The sequence below is a fragment of the Aotus nancymaae genome, unplaced genomic scaffold (assembly GCF_030222135.1).
Source record: "Aotus nancymaae isolate 86718 unplaced genomic scaffold, 86718_ANA_hifiasm-v0.15.2.pri h1tg000008l, whole genome shotgun sequence".
In the NCBI taxonomy this organism is placed as follows: domain Eukaryota; kingdom Metazoa; phylum Chordata; class Mammalia; order Primates; family Aotidae; genus Aotus; species Aotus nancymaae.
The window spans coordinates 58,921,818-58,942,389 of NW_026988419.1; the positions used below are offsets into that span (position 1 = coordinate 58,921,818).

Genomic DNA, 20,572 nt, shown 5'->3' on the forward strand with positions numbered 1-20,572 from the left:
TGCTCTTCATTTCAAATCACGCATAAATTAAAAATAGAGGCTGTCAATGAAATCATATGATCCATAGAATCAGAATCTTTGCGCTAAAAGTTACTTAGGAAATCAACTAGTCTAAATGTTATCTAGCTCAGGCATCTCTTATCTACTATTCCAATCATTTGCTCTCTCTGCTTGAACACTTTCAGAGATAAGGAGTCCTTGTTGGGATAGATGAGGAGTTTGGTAAGGATAATGATATTAAACGGCAGCATAGTGTAAACTAGAGAGTGAGATTCTGTTCCTCATAATACTCAATCAGAGGATTGTTATATAAGAATTCAGTTTTATAATATATATTTCAGTTTTTGTAGTTTGTAAATCTCAACATTACTATTTCTCCTATTTCAACACTATAGTTGTCAAATTTGGGGGGTGTGGATAAGAAGAAGGAGCAAGATAACACTTAACTTTTAGCTCAATTTTTGTCTTAGTCTATAACTATATGCTATAGACCAGGTGGCTTATATACAACAGAAATGTATTACTCACAGATCTGGAGGCTGGGAAGTCTAAGATCAAGGTTCCAGCAGATTTGGTGTCTGGTGAGGACCTGCTTGCTTCCTCATACATACTTGTCTTCTCACTGTAACCTCACATGGTGGAAGAGGCAAGAGATCTTTTTGGGATCTCTCTCTCTCTCTTTCTTTTTTTTTTTTTTTAAAGCACTAATTCCATTCACAAGGGCTTTCTCATGATCTAATCACTTTCCAAAGCCCCCATCTCCTTATGCTGTCACCTTGGGATTAGGACTTCAATTTAGGAATTTTGGTGGGACATACACATTGAGTCCATTGCAGTTTTTTTTTTAAGGGACTTGACAAACATTCTTTTGACCTGTTCAGAGGTGAGATTAGGAGGACAGAAGGGGATTTATCTCCATGATAAAGTTTATCTGTTGAGAACAAAATATATTGTTAATTTGGAGAGGATTAGAATGTGGTATGAAAATTTAAGTTAGAGGAGTGGCTTTGACTTTTCTTTAAGGTCTTTCTGAAAGTCCCATAGTTTGTGACTCAAGTAGCCAGGCCTTTCTGTATTTATAATTTGGGCATTCCAGGAACTAAGTACCGTAGATAGTAATTTTCAGTATCAGGACATAGGGCTCTTCAGATCTTACTTGGCTTAGGGTAAGGCAACTCCTTTCTTCTGCAGTTAAATGGGACAAACCCTACTCCCATTTTAAATGAGGTGTTTAAATAAGACCTGGATTCATGGAATGTGCCTCTTTGGTAAGGAGGAAATTAGGAGTCCTAAGAACTGACCTCTCTCTTCCCCTTCCTAGGACTACCCATATGCAGAAGCACAATTATACCTCTCCCTGCCTGTTATCATCCCAAGCTGTGTTGTAAAGGGAAAAAGGGAGGCTTTTAGTCACTTACACCTTACAGTAGAAGGTGAACAATTTGATGAAGCTGATAATAATACTTGTGGATACTTGAGGTAACCAGAGAATACTGGCATAGTGTGCCTGGGAGTAGAGGCATAGGAATTCTGGGAGGCAAGAGAGGAACACAGCATGGAAAGCATGAAAGTACTAAAAACAGCCTTTTTCTTCACTGTCTTCCCTTCCTCATGTGGCAGAAAAACCTCTCCAAAGGAAGCAACGCTGCCCCACTCTATTTCCAAACTCTCACGTGTCCTTGTTGACTGGTGACAACATAACATACAGTACTGGAAAGAACACTGGGTTGGAGTTTGAAGATGTGGACTCTAGTCTATTTGTTATCTGTTGGACTTCGGGAAACTACCCTAACTTTTTACCTCGTTGTGGAAGTGAGGATGATGGTACTTTGACTATCTGACGTATCCATCATAGTTAATATAATGATCAAATAGGGTTAGATATATAAACTAAAGTGTCTTGCGTGATATGTTATTATATATAATAATTATTATTAAACTTGTCTTTTAACCATTTAAAATTCTACCATAACTACCACTTGATTCACTGCCCTGGCTTGCCTGGAGTTCTTAGGAATGGGATGGGGAGACATGAGTCAGCTCCTGTCATCCGTGGCATCAACCTTCTGTCTCTTGGGAACCAGACCTACAGATGTTCCCTTCTTCTTGGACCTGTTCCCAGACTTCATTTAAGGAGCTCTTTACCATCTCTTCATGGCTGCTTTCTTAGGGATGTACACAGGAATCAGTGGAAGCTGGCTTTGCTGTGAGAGGTGTATACTCAATCTGTTACATTCACCTTAGGATAAGTAGGTCAGAACAATTTCCTCACTTTGATTATTCAGTTGCAGAGAAAGGGAGATCCCCCCCACCTCCCATAATATTTCAGAGAGTAATTTGGCTAGTTCAGATTTTTTTTTTTTTAAAGGGACAGGGTCTTGCTTTGTTACCCACACTGGCCCCAAACTCCTGGGCTCAAATAATTCTCCCACTTCAGCCTTCTGAGTGGCTGGGGCTACAGGTATGTGCCACGTTGCCTGGCTGAGATTTTTTTCATTGACAGTGATTTATTCATTGATGACCAGACTGATAAGACTGAAATCTTGAATACAGACCCAGTTAAGTTTACCTTAGGTGCATTTTAACAGTGGTACAATTTAAGATAGAACCAATTTATGAAAGTCTTTAGGATAACTCTTTAATATGTATTTATATCTTAATGATTAATATGAGTATAGTAAGAAATAACCTACCAGTTTTAGATTTCTTGCATGTTTAGAAATAACTGACAGAGACACACAATTTCCAGGATAGTGCTGGAACATTTGTTTCAAAAGCATTTTTGAAAGATTTTAACCTATGATAATGTTGGTTTTACTTTCTTTAAGTGGATATTCCTAAGGCCATAAAAATTGGCATAATTGTGTGTGTGTGTGTGTGTGTGTGTGTGTTCATATACATACATGTGAAACTCAATTATATAAAAAATTTGGAGTTATATTTTTATTTTACAGTTTTTGTTTTTTTGTTTTTTTTTGGTAAAATAGTCTTACCTTAATGTTGACAAAGGTAGAAGGATTTCTTAAACCTTACTTATTGGTTCTAGCTAGGAGTACTTATAATTAAATCTTAGATTTTCTTAAGGACAAACTGATCTTTCAGTGTTGTTTTCTCAGTTTCAATAATGATGTGTCTGTCTGTGATTAAGCACATTTTAATTCTTTAGACTTGTCACAGTTGTAAAGAATTTGATTAGATATTGCAGAAAATAGAATTCTTTATCCCAGGTGAGTTGTCACATGGGAACCAGCATGGGAAGAAGATGGTAGGAGCAAGTAGGTCAAGCAGTGCTTTAGTAGTTAGAGTTGAGAGGTCAGTCTCTTTTGGGGAAGTGAAAGTAGGGCTGATTAATTGGCCTACTTCTTGGTAACTGAACCAATGTGTCATTGTGATAGAAAGGGAAGAGTAGTAAACCATCATGAATTTTATGCTTATATTTATGATTTTTTCTTAGAATTATATAGTGTTCAGCAAATTTTTTAAAATCCTATTATTTGTTAAGCACTTGTGCTAGCCTAGGAGGTACGAAAATGTAAAGACACAATTGTCTTCTTCAGGGGGATCTGACCATCTAATAGGAGAAGAAAATGTGAAAAATAATTACAAGACTATGTAAGGGATGCTGAAATAGAAATAGATAGCACAAGGTACAGAGAATGCAGAAAGTAAGGGGATAATCTAATTTTTCTGTGATATCAGAGAAAACCTTTCAGAGCAGCACTTGAACTGGCTCTTGAAAGATGAATTGAGTTGTCCTGAAGGACAAAACAATGCTTTTCTAGGCTGAGGGAACAGCTTTTAAAGACATGAGACAACATGACACATTGGGGAATACTTGAAAAGAAAGGAAGGAAAGTTAAGAAATAAACCTGAAGGCCAGACGCGGTGGCTTACACCTGTAATCCCAGCACTTTGGGAGGCCGAGGCGGGTGGATCACGAGGTCAAGAGATCAAGACCATCCTGGCCAACATGGTGAAACCCTGTCTCTACTAAAAATACAAAAAATTAGCTGGGCATGGTGGCACGTGCCTGTGGTCCCAGCTACTTGGGAGGCTGAGGCAGAAGAATTGTTTGAACCCAGGAGGCGGAGGTTGCAGTGAGCCGAGATTGTGCCACTGCACTCCAGCCTGGCGATAGAGCAAGACTCCATCTCAAAAAAAAAAAAAAAAAAAAAGAAAAAAGAAATAAACCTCAAAAATAAGATGGGCTAGCTTATCAAGGGCTTTCTATTCCTGTTCATTCAGTGGTTCACCAGTCAGTTATGAGATATTGTGAACAGATTTATTGATTAGAGAAATTGGAAGGGGTGAAACAAAAGGCATACAACTGAGTAAGAAGCATTCTGTTGAGGAATTTAGGTGAAAAACAGTACAGTGGCAGAGTGGACCAGAATAGGATGGATCATAAGAGGTAGAACCAGTAGGATTGGTAATTAATTGGATATGGAGGCCAAGGCTGTGGGAGAGGACTCCCAAGTGTTTCCTTGGATGTTTGCATGGGTAGTGGTGTCATTGACCCAAATAGGAATTATAAAAGGAAATTAACATTGGAGCTGGGCTGGGCTGTATAATCAGGTTAGTCTGGATATATTGATTTTGAGGTGCATGTTGAACATCTGAAGTACTAGAGAGCCTTGTGAATTGTTAACTTACAGGTAGAAGTGGGTTTGGGTAAAGTAGTGTGTTCAGAATGAGAGGGAAAGAGAACTAAGAAAGGATGCTTTTTCCTTTTTTATGAGAAATGTGACCTTTTAGGGTTTATTAGCAGAAGAAGAGCACATAAAAGTAACTGAGAAGGAACCGGAGGAAAGCCAGGGGAGAGTGGTACCAAAAATTAAGAGGAGAGAAGAGAGTTAAGAATATATGTTAATAGGTGTTTGTAGAGTGGTGGTTTTATGTGGCTACCTTATGTGTCCAATGTATAGTAATCTCTAATTTCAGTTGTAAAGTTTGTAAATATTAAATTGATTTCATATTCATAGCAGCCATGTGTGTATCTGCCTGAAAGCCCAACTTACGCACATACTATAGATTTATGCTATGACTGTCACTACTATTACTATATACTAGACCAGAAAGATGGTATTATATTTATTTTACAGACCATAAAACTAAGTTTAGGTAATTTGTGTAAGGACACATGGCTAGTACAGACTTGGATTCAATCTAGGACTTCCTGGCCCCTCCTGAACAGTGGTGCCTCTACATAGGTTGAAATCACAGCATACTTATAATTGAATTTAAAGGTATTTCTCATTTCCAAACCTTTTTATATATGTGGATCAAACTTTAGAATTTTAAAATGTGTTATACTAGGAAAGGAGTTAATTATTCTTTTTTGCTATTGTTAGTCCAAAATTTAATAATATGCTTTCTTGATATAATTATTTTTTCAACTTTTAAAGTGTCATGCATGCAGTTGGTAGTTAAGACATTTTTTAGTTTTTAACTTTTTGATTATGATCATAGATTCTCCCCATCCTACATCTTTAATATTTGTCTGGTATAAGAGGTATTTTTGCTGCTAAATGAATATTAGAGTTCATTCTTACTGATAAGACTAAATTTTGAAAAAAGTTAATAAATAATAAATAATGAATTGTATCAATAAATTGAAGTTATTAATGGTTATTTGGTCAGTTCTCTGAGAGAGAGAGACAGAGAGAGAGAGAGAGAGAGAGAAGGAATCCTGTACTTGTATTTAATCATAAAAACCCCAAGAAATAACTAAGAAGTGGCAAATCTTGGATCCTACTCTTAGCTTTTAGAATAACTATCATGAGTGAACTGGCAAGGTACTTCCTTTCTCTGGGCCAATTTTCTCATCTATAGAATGAGGAAATGATGAAAAACGTTTCTTCTAACATTTTGAAATTCTTAAATTTTGATAGGGATTAGGAAAATAGGTGAATGTAACATTATTTTCTGTGCTGGCTGTGGTTTCAATGCAGAACAGGTTAGTACAATTGCAACTTCTATGTTTTTGATTAAATTAGGGAAACTAAGTTAATCCACCTTCATTTTGATAGGAGATAGTAAAATGAGCCCTTTGATCAAGTTAATACCTATATAAAAAGAATGCAGAACTCCTCACTGTGCAATTTGAGATAATCTTAATATTTTTCTGTGAGAAGAATTTAGTTTTTTAAAACATTTTTAGGTTTTAGTCATTAAAACACTCCTTAAAAGTATAAATTATATGCTTAATAATCTCTTGTGTATAATTGAATTGAAATAAAAGAAAATTTACCTGTCTCTATTCATGTTTTTCCTCTGCTAAAACTTCTCTTATTCTCAGTATCATCTGCGAAACCAGGTTACTAGAAAAACTGGAAATTTGAGAAACTTACTTGCCTCAAAAGTGGGGTTAATAATATTACCCACCTAGTAGAATTTTTGTGAAAATTAATGGATGTTATCAATCAATGTAACATAATGGCTGGCACATAATAAGTAACTCAGTCATTAATCGAATGAAAAAAATTTAAGGAAGATTTAGGCTATACATTGACTTACAAATAGGAGATGAAACAGGGTAAGGTATTTAGATTCTTCTGTTTGTTATAGAGAGATCAGATTGAAATTTACAAAAATGTATTTTCTTTATCCTGCCTCACAGAGTAGAACATTTATTTTACTCAGATTATAGCTCTCATATATAAAAATTTATTTATTTTTTGTGGTGAGATGGAGTTTCATTCTTGTTGGCTAGGTTGGAGTGCGATGGTGTGGTCTCAGCTCACTGCAACCTCCGCCTCCTGGGTTCAAGTGATTCTACTGCCACCATGTCTGGCTAATTTTTATATTTTTAGTAGAGATGGGGTTTCATTATGTTGGTCAGGCTGATCTCAAACTCCTGACCTTAGGTGATCTGCCCGCCTCAGCCTCCCAAAGTGCTTGGATTATAGACATGAGCCACTGTGCCTGGCCAACAGCTCTCATATGTTTTATAACAGCTTCACAAAACTACACGTACACACATACACGCATACACACACGCATACCCCATATTACACCCTTTATATTGATGGATCTTGAGTAAGTTTACGTAAAATACAATTTCTAGGTCTGCTGGCTCAGAACAACAAAATCTGGTCTAGTTTTAATTAGAAAATAAGTAACAATAATTAGTTTGTGTCATTCAGTTAACTTTCTTCCTAGATTTAAGAATTAATTTCAAAAGTAGGTTAAGAAGTATCATATTATCTGATTTTCTAAAATACGACTTTTGATTTCCAAATATCTTTGAGTATATGTGGCAGAATAATTTAACCAAATTCTTGTCATTGATACCAAAAAAAGAAGGGGTGCATCAGATAGAAAAGCAATACTTAGGGTATTTTTTCCAGAATAATTTTAAACAAGGTATTTTCTTCTAAATGCCATGAGCAGAATTTTGTTGAAAGCCAAGATTGGGAATTATTGTTATAATTCAGATAGAAGAAATTTAAATAGTTGGAATATTACCAAATAATACTCTATTTCAGTTGCTTTTTCTTTATGTAGAATGCCGAGATGATGAATTCACTCTTCAGTCTAAACAAGATTTAGCGGGACATATTAGGCAGAGAAAGAACTTCACCTAACAGTGCATAATTAGGATGCTATGGCTCATATAACCCAGGATAGAGAGTTGAAGATAATAGTAAACTTTGGTTAGGAGGAGATCACAATGGTGAGAAATACAAATTGGCAAGACTGCGGCATAAAGTCAAGGACAAGTACGTCTGTGATAGGAGATGAGGAAAACCATTCCTGTGTTAAGATTGAGCATAAAGACAGTCCAGATTCTAGCACAGATTATTTAGATGTATATTTCAGAGTTTACCGTAAAAGAGAGTATGAAGTAATTGGGACTTAAACTTGGTGAATTTTAATTATCAGGATAGGAAACAGATTTCCTTATGAAATAACTAGAAATTTTGTCTGAATTTTGTTCAGAACAAGTGTGTGAACTTTCTAATTACCTTTTCTTCAATTTTTTTCAGATCAGCTGTTTCATGTATTAGCCTTGCACATGAGGCTTTATAGCATTGACTCTGAATATAATCCCTGGAGAAAGCTCACCCAGTTAGAAGAGATGAATCCACAGTAAGTATGATTGAAAGACTAAAATCAATGAAAACTTTTTATGAAAAATAGGTGTTAAATATAAAAATGGAATTGAAATTTCAGTGTGTGATTTTTTCACATTTTCTTTATGAAGCATAGAAATATATAAGAATTGAAAACAATTTACTATTATGCTGTCTGTAAAAGTTACATACAAATTCCCACCATGTGAGAAAATCTTTTAAAGAATCTCACTGATTTTTATGCAGATGAAATATTCAAGTGGAGGCACATAATGGCTGTTTGTCTTTTTATGTCACAATTAATTAGTGGGTTCACGTACCCTTAGTCTGATTCCTTCATCATGAAGTGCTCCATCAGTCTTTCACCTGATGGTATCTTTATATATATATATGTATATTTTATTGTACTTTAGGTTCTGGAGTACATGTGCAGAACATACAGGATTGTTGCATAGGTACCTACATGGCAATGTGGTTTGCTGCCTCCATCCCTCCATCACCTATATCTGGCATTTCTCCTCTTGTTGTGCCTCCCCAACCTCCCTACCCTCCGCTGTCCCTCCCCTAGTCCCCCCACAACAGACCCCAGTGTGTGATGACCCCCTCCCTGTGTCCATGTGTTCGCATTGTTCAACACCTGCCTGTGAGTGAGAACATGTGGTGTTTGATTTTCTATTCTTGTGTCAGTTTGCTGAGAATGATGGTTTCCAGATTCATCCATGTCCCTACAAAGGACACAAACTCATTGTTTATTATGGCTGCATAGTATTCCATGATGTATATGTGCCACATTTTCCTTGTCCAGTGTATCATCAATGGGCATTTGGGTTGGTTCCAGGTCTTTGCTATTGTAAACAGTGCCGCAATGAACATACGTGTGCACGTGTCTTTATAACAGAATGATTTATAATCCTTTGGATATATACCTAGTAATGGGATTGCTGGGTCAAATTTCTATTTCTAGGTCCTTGAGGAATCGCCACACTGTCTTCCACAATGGTTGAACTAATTTACACTCCCACCAACAGTGTAAAAGTGTTCCTGTTTCTTCATTTCCTCTCCAGCATCTGTTGTCTCCAGATTTTTTAATGATCGCCATTCTAACTGGCGTGAGATGGTATCTCAATGTGGTTTTGATTTGCATTTCTCTAATGACTAGTGATGATGAGCATATTTTTTATATGTTTATTGGCCTCATATATGTCTTCTTTTGAAAATTGCCTGTTCATATCATTCGCCCACTTTTGAATGGGTTTGTTTGTTTGTTTTCTTGTAAATCTATTTTAGTTCTTTGTAGATTCTGGGTATTAGCCCTTTGTCAGAAGGGTAGATTGCAAATTTTTTTTCCCATTCTGTTGGTTGCCAGTTCACTCTAATGGTTGTTTCTTTTGCTGTACAGAAGCTCTGGAGTTTAATTAGATCCCATTTGTCTATTTTGCCTTTTGTTGCCAATGTTTTTGGAGTTTTAGTTGTGAAGTCCTTGCCTATGACTGTGTCCTGAATGGTTTTGCCTAGATTTTCTTCTAGGGTTTGTATGGTGTTAGGTCTTATGCTTAAGTCTGTAATCCATCTGGAGTTAATTTTAGTGTAAGGTGTCAGGAAGGGGTCCAGTTTCTGCTTTCTGCACATGGCTAGCCAGTTCTCCCAACACCATTTATTAAACAGGGAATTCTTTCCCCATTGCTTATTTTTGTCAGGTTTGTCAAAGATCAGATGGTTGTAGATGTGTAGTGTTGCCTCCGAGGCCTCTGTTCCATTGGCCTATATCTCTGTTTTGGTACCAGTACCATGCTGTTTTGATGACTGTAGCCTTGTAGTATAGTTTGAAGTCAGGTAGCGTGATGCCTCCACCTTTGTTCTTTTTGCTTAGAATCGACTTGGCTATGCAGGCTCTCTTTTGGTTCCATATAAAGTTTAAGGTGGCTTTTTTCAGTTCTGTGAAGAGGGTCATAGGTAGCTTGATGGAGTTAGTGTTGAATCTGTAAATTACTTTGGGCAGTATGGCCATTTTCACAATATTGAGATTCTTCCTAACCATTAGCATGGAATGTTTTTCTATCTGTTTGTGTCTTCTCTTATTTCCTTGAGCAGTGGTTTGTAGTTCTCCTTTAAGAGGTCCTTTTCATCCTTTGTTAGCTGTATTCCTGGGTACTTTATTCTCTTTATAGCAATTGTGAATGGCAGTCATTCTTGATTTGGTTCTCTTTAAGTCTTTTATTGGTGTATAGGAATGCTTGTGATTTCTGCACATTGATTTTGTGTCCTGAAACTTTGCTGAAGTTGCTTATCAGTTTCAAGAGATTTTGGGCTGAGATGATGGGGTCTTCTAAATATACAATGATGTTGTCTGCAAATAGAGACAATTTGACTTCCTTCTTTCCTAATTGAATACGCTTTATTTCTTTTTCTTGTCTGATTGCTCTGGCCAGAACTTCCAATACTGTATTGAATAGGAGTGGTGAGAGAGGGCATCCTTGTCTAGTGCCAGATTTCAAAGGGAATGCTTCCAGTTTTTGCCCATTCAGTATAATATTGGCTGTGAGTTTGTCGTAAATAGCTTTTATTACTTTGAGATACATTCCATCGATACCTTGTTTATTGAGAGTTTTTAGCATAAAGCGCTGTTGAATTTTGTTTCAGGTCTTCTCTGCATCTATTAAGATAATCATGTGGTTTTTGTCTTTGGTTCTGTTTATGTGGTGGATTACGTTTATAGACTTGCATATGTTGAACCAGCCTTGCATCCCTTGGATGAAGCCTATTTGATTGTCGTGGATACACTTTTTGATGCGCTGTTGCCATCGGTTTGCCAGTATATTATTGAAGATTTTTGCATCTATGTTCATCATGGTTATTGGCCTGAAGTTTTCTTTTCTTGTTGAGTCTCTGCCAGGTTTTCATATCAGGATGATGTTGGTCTCATAAAATGATTTGGGAAGGATTCCCTCTTTTTGTTTTGTTTGGAATAGTTTCAGAAGGAGTGGTACCAGCTCCTCTTTGTATATCTGGTGGAATTCACCTGTGAACCCATCTGTACCTGGGCTTTTTTTGGTTGGTAGGCTGTTAATTGCTGCCTCAACTTCAGCCCTTGTTATTGGTCTATTCAGGGTTTCCACTTCTTCCTGGTTTAGGCTTGGGAGGGTGCAAGTGTCCAGGAATTTATCCATTTCTTCCAGGTTTACTGGTTTATGTGCATAGAGGTGTTTGTAGTAATCTCTGATGATAGTTTGTATTTCTGTGGAATTGGTGGTGATATACCTTTTATCGTTTTTTATTGCATCTATTTGATTCTTCTCTCTTTTCTTTTTATTAATCTGGCTAGTGGTCTATTTTGTTGATCTTTTCAAAAAACCAGCTCCTGGGTTTATTGATTTTTTTAAAGCTTTTTTTTATGTTTCTATCTCTATTAGTTCTGCTCTGATCTTAGTTATTTCTTTTCTTCTGCTAGCCTTTGAGTTTTTTTGATCTTGCTCCTGTAGTTCTTTCGATTTTGACGATAGGGTGTCAATTTTAGATCTTTCCTTGCTTCTTATGTGGGCATTTATTGCTATAAATTTTCCTCAGACACTGCTTTAAGTGTGTCCCTTAGATTCTGGTATGTTGTGTCTTTGTTCTCGTTGGTTTTGAAGAACATCTTTATTTCTGCCTTCATTTAATTGTTTATCCAGTCAACATTCAAGAGCCAGTTGTTCAGTTTCCATGAAGTTGTACAAGTTAGTTTGTTAATCCTGAGTTCTAATTTGATTGCACTGTGGTCTGAGAGACTGTTTTTTCTGGTTTCTGTTCTTTTGAATTTGCTGAGGAGTGATTTACTTCCAATTATGTGGTCAATTTTAGAGTAGGTGTGATGTGGTGCTGAGAAGAATGTATATTCTGTGGATTTGGAGTGGAGAGTTCTGTAGATGTCTATTAGGTTTGCCTCATCCAGATCTGAGTTCAAGTTCTGGATATCCTTGTTAATTTTCTGTCTCGTTGATCTGTCTAATGTTGACAGTGGAGTGTTAAAAGTCTCCCACTGTTATTGTGTGGGAGTCTAAGTCTCTTTGTAGGTCGTTAAGAACTTGCTTTCTTTATCTGGGTGCTTCTGTATTGGGTGCGTATATACTTAGGATCGTTAGCTCTTCTTTTTGCATTGATATTTTTACCATTATATGATGCCCTTCTTTGTCTCTTTTGATCTTTATTGGTTTAAAGTCTATTTTATCAGAGGCTAGGATTGCAACTCCTGCTTTTTTTTTTGCTCTCCATTTCACCTAATGGTTTTAAGGACCTCTGATAATTCTTGCTAAAATCCATTATTACATTAGGTGCTACAAAATAGTGATTTTTAAAACTTCTTCCTTTTGATTTATTAGATGGAATGTGTTTAGACAGAACTTTTCCATATCAACTATTTGTTGACCCTGAAATATAGTTTGGCAGGATGAACACTTGATTCTTTTCCGATTTATAAATTTTCAAAGTAAGGAATGGATGCCCTATCAACTTCCCATGGTGACCAATATGTTTGGTTTTTCATGTATTTTATGACTCATGGATTTTTACATATTTGATGTGTTTCACTCCATTTCAGTTTTTCCTTTTTTGATGCAAATTGCTACCTTTTATGTTAATGAGAATCTCTCCAGACTGACTTTTGTATGTTTGGCATGTCTTTCATCATATCCTTGCTTTCTGGTACAAGTTGACCTGGGTTCATTTTGTGCATTTTCTATTCTATACTTGGAATCAGCCATTTCTTTATTTAGTTCTTTTTAATGGCAAATAGTATTTAGAGACCACAGTCTGTGTGCTAGAGGGTATACATAGCTAATAGTTACTAGGTTATCATTGTTTATAGGCAATTTCAGTCGATGGAGTTGGAAAATTTTTTTTTTAATTCAGAGCAGATGTTGAGAGGAAATTTTTTTTTTTAGGGAAAAAAAGATCCTGAGTTCTTATTTATATTTCTAATCCATAAGATTGCAAGGTTTTAATTTTATTTCTTAACTTTTTTGTTATTTTTATCTTTTTTTCTCTTATTCTAAAAGTCTTGATTCCTAATAATATTAACATAATTGTATAACTAAAGTATAATCTCAATTTTTTTTAAAATACCAATATTACTCCTTGCCATAAATTGTCTTTGTCCTTTAGAATATGTACTTCTAGGGATGTACAGTCAAAAACTATGTTTTTAAGTCACATAAAGTAACTTTTCTTGTGTGATTATGCCATCAACTTGATTAATACTTCAGCCGTTTGTTTCAGTTCTTTTTTTCCCCTCAATATATAAAGACTGGTTTTTCCTCCTTGACTTATATTTTATTGTATAAAATATATATTTTTCTGAAGTAAAAACTATATTACAAAGTAAATTCATAGACATCACTCTTTCATTCCCATTCATTTCTATTTCTTTTTATGAAGTCTCTAATCTGTTGCCTATTTCAAAAAATTGGATCGTTGATCTTTTCCTCATTATTATTATTATTATTGTTAATTTTTTGTAGAGAAGGGATCTTACTTTGCTGCCGAGGCTGGTCTCAAACTCCTGGCTTCAAATGATCCTCCCATCTGGGCCTCTCAAAGTGCTGAGGTTGCAGGTGTGAGCCACTGCGCCTGGACTTCCTCTTTATTATTATTTTTTGTTTTAAAGACCAGATCTCCCTGTTTTGCCCAGGCTGTACTCAAACTGCTGGGCTCAAGCAATCCTCCCTCCTCAGCCTCTCCTGTGTTGCTAGCATTACAAGATGTGTACCACCGCACCCAGCTCTCTCTTCATTTTTAAGACATGTTTTTGTATTATGGGTTTTAGTCCTTTTTGTTATAAGTTGCAAATACATTTCACCAGATTGTCAAATGTCTTTTTACTTCATGTATTTTTTTTGTCAAGCAAAGTTCTTTTAATATAGTCAAATTTATTAATCTTTTCATTTTTTCATTTTGGATTTTGAGTCATAGTTAAATAAGCCTTCCTCTACTCCCTAGTTAAAAAGCACTTATCCATGTTTTCTTCTAATATTTCTGTGGTTTTAATTTTAATGTTTAGATTCTAATTTTTTAAAATAATTTCAACTTGTATTTTAGATTGAGGGAGTACATGTGCAGGTTTGTTACATGGTTATATTGCAAAATGCTGAGGTTTGAGGTATCATTGTTTTTATCACCCAGGTGTAGTGAGTATAGTACCAATAGTTTTTCAACCCTTGCTCTCCTCCTTCCCTCCCCCAGTAATCCTGTGTCTGTTGTTCCCATCTTTTGTTCAGGAGTACCTGATGTTTAGCTCTCACTTAGAAGTGAGAACACACAGTATTTGGTTCTGTTCCTGCGTTAATTTGCTTAGGATCCTGGCCTCCATGATCCTAACTGCATCCGTGTTGCTATAAAGGACATAATTTCATTCTCTTTATAGCTGCATAGTAGTACATGGTATAGGTGTACCACATTTTCTTTATCCAATCCACTGCTGATGGGCACCTAGGTTGATTCCATGCCTTTTCTATTGTGAATAGTGCTGTGTTGTGTATGTGTCTTTTTGGTAGAACAATTTATTTTCTTTTGGATAGATACCCATTAATGGGATGTTGAGTTATATGGTAGTTCTGTTTTAATTTCTTTGAAAAGATTTCTGATAAATTTGGAATTTATCATGGTGTATGGTATAAGAAATGGACCCAATTTTATTATTATTTTTTTCCCATATAGCTATCACATATCCTACTGCTTTAGCTTCCCACAATAGTAAGTTAAGTCAACCTTTAAAAAGGTAAAAAAGGTGAAGCTCTTTGTTTACTGATTTGGAAGGATCAACAACAACGAAATACAATGTTAAGAAAAAAATCTAGGAACAGAATATATGTACTTTATGCCATTATTTATGTAATAAAGGGCAGGATGAGAAAATAAATTTGTATGTGCTTATTAAAAAGAAACAGAGCCACACATATCTGGATATTTGGATGTATAGCAGAAATGACACAGAGGAACACTGGGGGAATCATAGTCTTTATAATAAATGGTGCTGGGTTAATTGAATATTCATATGAGAAATAATTATCAATAACATTGGTCTCTACCATACATAGACCCTCTTCAGATTTTGCCAGTTGTTGCAGTAAAGTCCTGTATAACAAAAGAAGGATCGTGCTTGTATTTAGTTGCCATGTCTCTTTAATTTCCTTTAATCTGAAATTAAGCCTGAATTTTTCTTTTTACTTGATGACATTCACTTTTTTTTTTTTTTTTTTAAAGAGTTCAGGCTAGCTATTTTGTAGCATGTCCTGTAATTTGTTTTTTGTCCAGTATTTACTAGTGATTAGATTCAGGTTATAACCTTTTGGCAGAAATGCCCCAGACAAATGTGTTCCTTTTTAGTGCATAGTGTGAGGAGGCACATGCTGTTAATTTGGCTTGTTACTTACGATCATAACTCTGATCATTTGGCCAAGGCAGTATGTGCCAAATTTCTGCACTGTAAAGTGATTATTTTACCCTTTGTAATTACTAAGTATCTTATGGGAAGATACTTTGAGGCTATGTATATATCTTGCTACTCTTCATAAAAATAACATCAAAAGCAAAGCTTTGTATGAATTTTGTGTTTATAGACAGAATTAGCAAGCTATGAATATTTTGCATGTTATGGCTAAGGAAAGTCACTTTCCTTAATAGTAACTAGTAATTTTCTTTTCTAGCTACCATACTTAAGGACAAAGATGGTATACAGAGTATTAGAACACACAACTCTCTTAAGTCTAAAAGATGTTCAGCAAACAAAAAGCCTAGTATCGATTAATTAAAAAGCTTAAAGTACAGACAGAGATATTATGCTTTCTGTAATACTGATTGCTGGATTTTGTTCTTTTCAAGCCCTGATAATTAGTGGACATTAGGATAGTAGCAAATGCTGCGAACACTTAGAAAGTACTGCATACTAGGCATTTTTGTGCTTTGTATATATAATCTAATTTAATCATCACCAGTAACTCTTATGTACTAGGTACTGTTTTATCCGAGTTTTTACGTGGGAGGAACCCAAGTTTTAGAAAAGTTAATTAACACGATCTTTCTTTTTTTGGGGGAGGACGGAGTTTTGCTCCTGTTGCCCAGGCTGGAGTGCAATGGCACGATCTCAGCTCACTGTAACCTCTGCCTCCCAGGTTCAAGTGATTCTCCTGCGTCAGCCTCCCAAGTAGCTGAGATTACAGGCATGCGCTACGATGCCCAGCTAATTTTGTATCTTTAGTAGAGACAGGGTTTCTCCATGTTCGTCAGGCTGGTCTCGAACTCCTGACCTTAGGTGATCCTCCTGCCTTGGCTTCCCAAAGTGCTGGGATTATAGGCATGAGCCACTGCACCCAGCCTAATTAAAATGATCTTTCGGTACAGATAGCTGTTGAGGAATAGAGCTGAGAGTTTAATCCAGATCTCTCTGATTCCAGAGCCTAAGTTTTAACTATCATTATATGCTGCTTTTTGTAGTACTAGATCTGAGGAATTTCTGGAAAATTTGGTTGGTTTTTCCACCACCCATATTTGCGCTCATGTTTATGGTTCATTTATTCATTAAGTTGTAATATAAGAGTTTATTATAATATGTCATCTGTATTTCATATATTTTTAAAATTGAAATATCTTTCTAGTTTCTCACTTTAACACTCTTCCAACATAAAATTCTATACCTAAGGATGTAGGTTTTTAATTTATGTTTTTTTCTCTAATCCTATGAAAATCATTTTCTTTATTTCCTTTTAATTTCATTGGGCTAATTTTTTATTTTTAAAAATGGAAAAATTATTCCTATTAACTCTTCCACCCATTTCCTGTTATGCATAGACTCAATAGTAGCATTAATTTTTATAATCCGGATTAGAAGACTATCTTTAGGCATGCATAAAACTTTTAAGAGAGAGATTAGAGAAACAATTATTTTTTAAAGACTTTTTTTTTAGAGCAGTTTTAGATTCACAGCAAAATTAAGAGGAAGCTACAGAGAATTCCCATATACTCCCCACTATAACAGGTACAAAGCCTTCCTGATTATCAGTATCCACCATCAGAGTGATACATTTGTTACAACTGATGAACCTACATTGACATACCATAATCACCCAAAGTCTGTAAGTTACAGTAGGGTTCACTCTTGCTGTTGAACATTCTGTAGGTTTAGGCAAACGTACAATGACATGTGGCCACCATTATAGTGTCATACAGAGTAGTTTCACTGTCCTAAAAAATCCTCTGTGCTATACCTATTTGTCCCTCCCCCTTATAACCCCTGATCTTTTTACTCTTTCCATAATTTTGTGGAATGTCCTATAGTGGGAATCATACAATATGTAGCTTTTCAAATTGGAGTCTTTCATTTGCTAATATGTATTTAAATTTCTGCAATGTCTTTTCATAGCTCGATAGCTCATTTCTGTATAATAAAAATAAAAATCCATTGTCTCTACCACAATTCATTTATTCATTCACCTACTGAAGGACATTTTGGTTGTTTTGAAGTTTTGGCAATTATGAATAAAGCTGTTCTAAGCATTTGTGTGCAGGTTTTTGCATACATAGGTTTTCAGCTTTTTTGGGTAAATACTAAGCATGATTACTGGATCATGTAGTAATAGCATGTTTAGTTTTGTGAGAAACCACCAAACTGTTTTCCAAAGTATCAGTATCATTTTGCATTCTCACCAGCAATGAATGAGAGTTTTTATTGTTCCACATCTTTGTCAGCATTTGGTAATATCAGTGTCCTAGATTTTGACCATTCTAATAGGAATGTAGTGGTATCTCCTTGTCTTAATTTGCATTTCTCTGATGACATATGGTCTGGAGCATCTTTTCATATGCTTATTAAGCATCCTGTATATCGTCTTTGGTGAGGTATCCATTAATGCTGAGGTACCATTTTTAATTGGGTTTTTTTCTATTAGTTTTAATAGTTCTTTGTATTTATATGCGTATTTTATATACCAGTCCTTTATCAGATGTGCCCTTTGCAAATATTTTCTCTAGGACTGTGGTTTGTCTTCTCATTATCTTGACATTACCTTTTGCCAAACAGAAGTTTTTAATTTTAATGAAGTTCAGCTTATCGGTTATTTTTTTCATGAATTATGCCTTTGATGTTATATCTAAAAAGTCATTGCCATACTCAGGGTTAGCTAGGTTTTCTCTTATTTTATCTTCTAAGAGTTTTATTATTTTGTGTTTTACATTTAGGTCTGTAATCCATTATGAGTTAATTTTGTGAAGGGCATAAGGTCTTTGTCTAAATTCATTTTTTGTTTTTGCATGTGAATGTCCAGTTCTAGCACCATTTGTTGAAAAGACTGTTTTCTCCATTGTATTGCCTTTTCTCCTTTGTTGAAGTCAGTTGACTGTAATGATGTGAATCTATTTCTGGGCTCACCATTCTATTCCATTGATCTTATTTGTGTGTTTTTTTGCCCATACCATACTGTCTTGATTATTGTAGCTTTATGGTAAGTCTTGAATTCAGGTAGTATCAGTAATCTCATTTTGTTGTTCCTCAGTATTGTGCTAGCTATTCCAAGTATTTTGCCTCTCCATGTAAATTTTGAAATCATTTTGTCGATATCTACAAAATAGCTTGCTGGAATTTTGATTGAGATTGTGTTGAATCTATAGATCAAGTAGCAAAGAACTGACATCTTGACAATATTGAGTCTTCCTATTATTAAAATATTCCATGATTAACATGGAATATCTCTCTCCATTTATGTAGTCATTTGATTCCATTTATTAGAGTTTTGTCATTTTTCTTAAATAGACATTTCATATATTTTGCTAGACTTATACCTAAGTGTTTTATTTGGGGGGTGGGGGGTGCCAATTTAAATGATACCGTGTGTTTATTTTCAAATTCCACTTGTTCCTTGCCATTATATATGAAAGTGCTTGACTTCTATATATTAACCTTGTAACTTGCAGCATTGTTATAATCACTTACCAATTTCAGGAGTTTTTTGGTCAGTTCGTTCAGATTTTCTGTGTGGATGACAATGTAATCTGTAAACAAAGCCTTATCTCTTTTCTCCCAATCTGTAAACTTTCATTTCCTTTTCTCATCTTGCTGCATTAGCTAATACTTCTAGTATGATGTTGAAAAGAAGTAGGGAGTGGAGACATCTTTGCCTAGTTCCTGATCTTAGTGAGAACAATTAGATGTTTTAATATATTAAGCATTTTTAAAAGATAGTCATCACAGTGATCATATTAAACCCTGTAGTTGAAATCTTTGATTCTCTTTTCTGTAGAGGGGTACATCAGTCCATTCATTCATTCCAGTTATAGGCCAGTGATGTGCCAGGAAAGAGCCATTTCTCTCTCTCTCCTTGGAACGGGTATTTTAATCTTATCACCCGATAACTGCCAGGTTTTCTTCTGATTGTTATTGGGGAAAAAAACTTACCAAAAAAAGTATTATCACTTAAACATTTTTTGGCTAATATGATTGATGAAAAATGGGATCTTAAAGTAATGGGAATTTATTTGAGTTCTAGCAAAGTTAAGTATTTTTGTATTTTTTAGCTATTTATATATACTCTTTGTGAATGATATATTCAGGACCCTATGTCCATTTCTGTTGGCATCTTATTTTTTAAAATTATATGAATGATTCTTCATGGTGTAAAATGTTAAATCTTATTTTGTCATAGTTGTTGAAATTTTTTTCAAAATATGTTTGCCTTCAATTTTTGTAATTACTTTTCTTCACACATTGAAGTTTTAAATTCACGTAGCCGGATGAGTCAGACATTATATTTCTTATTTTTTCCTATTATTTTCATACTAGGAATGCCCATCTCTTCCAAGATCTGATGTTTACTTTTGTAACTAGTATTACAATGTATAATCCAGTTTTAGGATTTGCAATATCTACCTTTATTTTCACTTTAGAGTTCTCTTATGGGATGATTTTTAAAAATATATAATATACTTGGAATTTATTCTCATCTGTAGTGTTAGGTGAAGATCTAAAATCTGTGTGCAGATAACTAAGTAGTTGGGGTTTTTTTAGTGATTTTATATCCTAGTTACTAAAATACTAACTGTTTCTACATTATAGGCCTGATTAGGAGCTTTCCTTTTTGTTCTATTGAGTTACAAGCCTATTTCTCTGACAATACAATGCTGGTTTATTGTTGAGGTGATTTATTATGTCTAATTATGTGGTTGAGTTAGATTCCTCTCATTACTCTTCCCCAAACTCTGCCTCCCAATTTTTCTTTGCTGTTCTTACTTTTTCTCCAGAATTTTTTAGAACATTTCTAAACCCTTCCCCTCACTGGTAATTTATGTTTGTTTGTTTGTTTGTTTATGATGGAGTCTTGCTCTGTTGCCCAGGCTGGAGTGCAGTAGCATGATTTTGGCTCACTGCAACCTCTACCTCCTGGGTTCAAGCAATTCTCCTGTCTCAACCTCCCAAGTAGCTGGGACTACAGTTGTATGCCACCACGTCTGGCTAATTTTTGTATTTTTAGTAGAGACAG

General features: G+C 35.2%; 1 protein-coding gene across 8 annotated transcripts in view; it reads left to right on the forward strand.

Annotated features, from left to right (window-relative positions):
- UBR3 (ubiquitin protein ligase E3 component n-recognin 3) overlaps positions 1 to 20,572 on the forward strand; it is a 254,046-nt gene that overhangs the window by 192,831 nt on the left and 40,643 nt on the right. For all 8 annotated transcript variants that reach the window (XR_010341473.1, XM_064373357.1, XM_064373358.1 and 5 more), the window contains one exon: positions 7,989 to 8,091. Coding sequence is in view for 7 of the 8 variants with exons in the window: in XM_064373357.1 (XP_064229427.1) it covers positions 7,989 to 8,091 (103 nt within the window). In the remaining variant the exon portion in view is untranslated. The remainder of the gene's footprint in view (positions 1 to 7,988; positions 8,092 to 20,572) is intronic.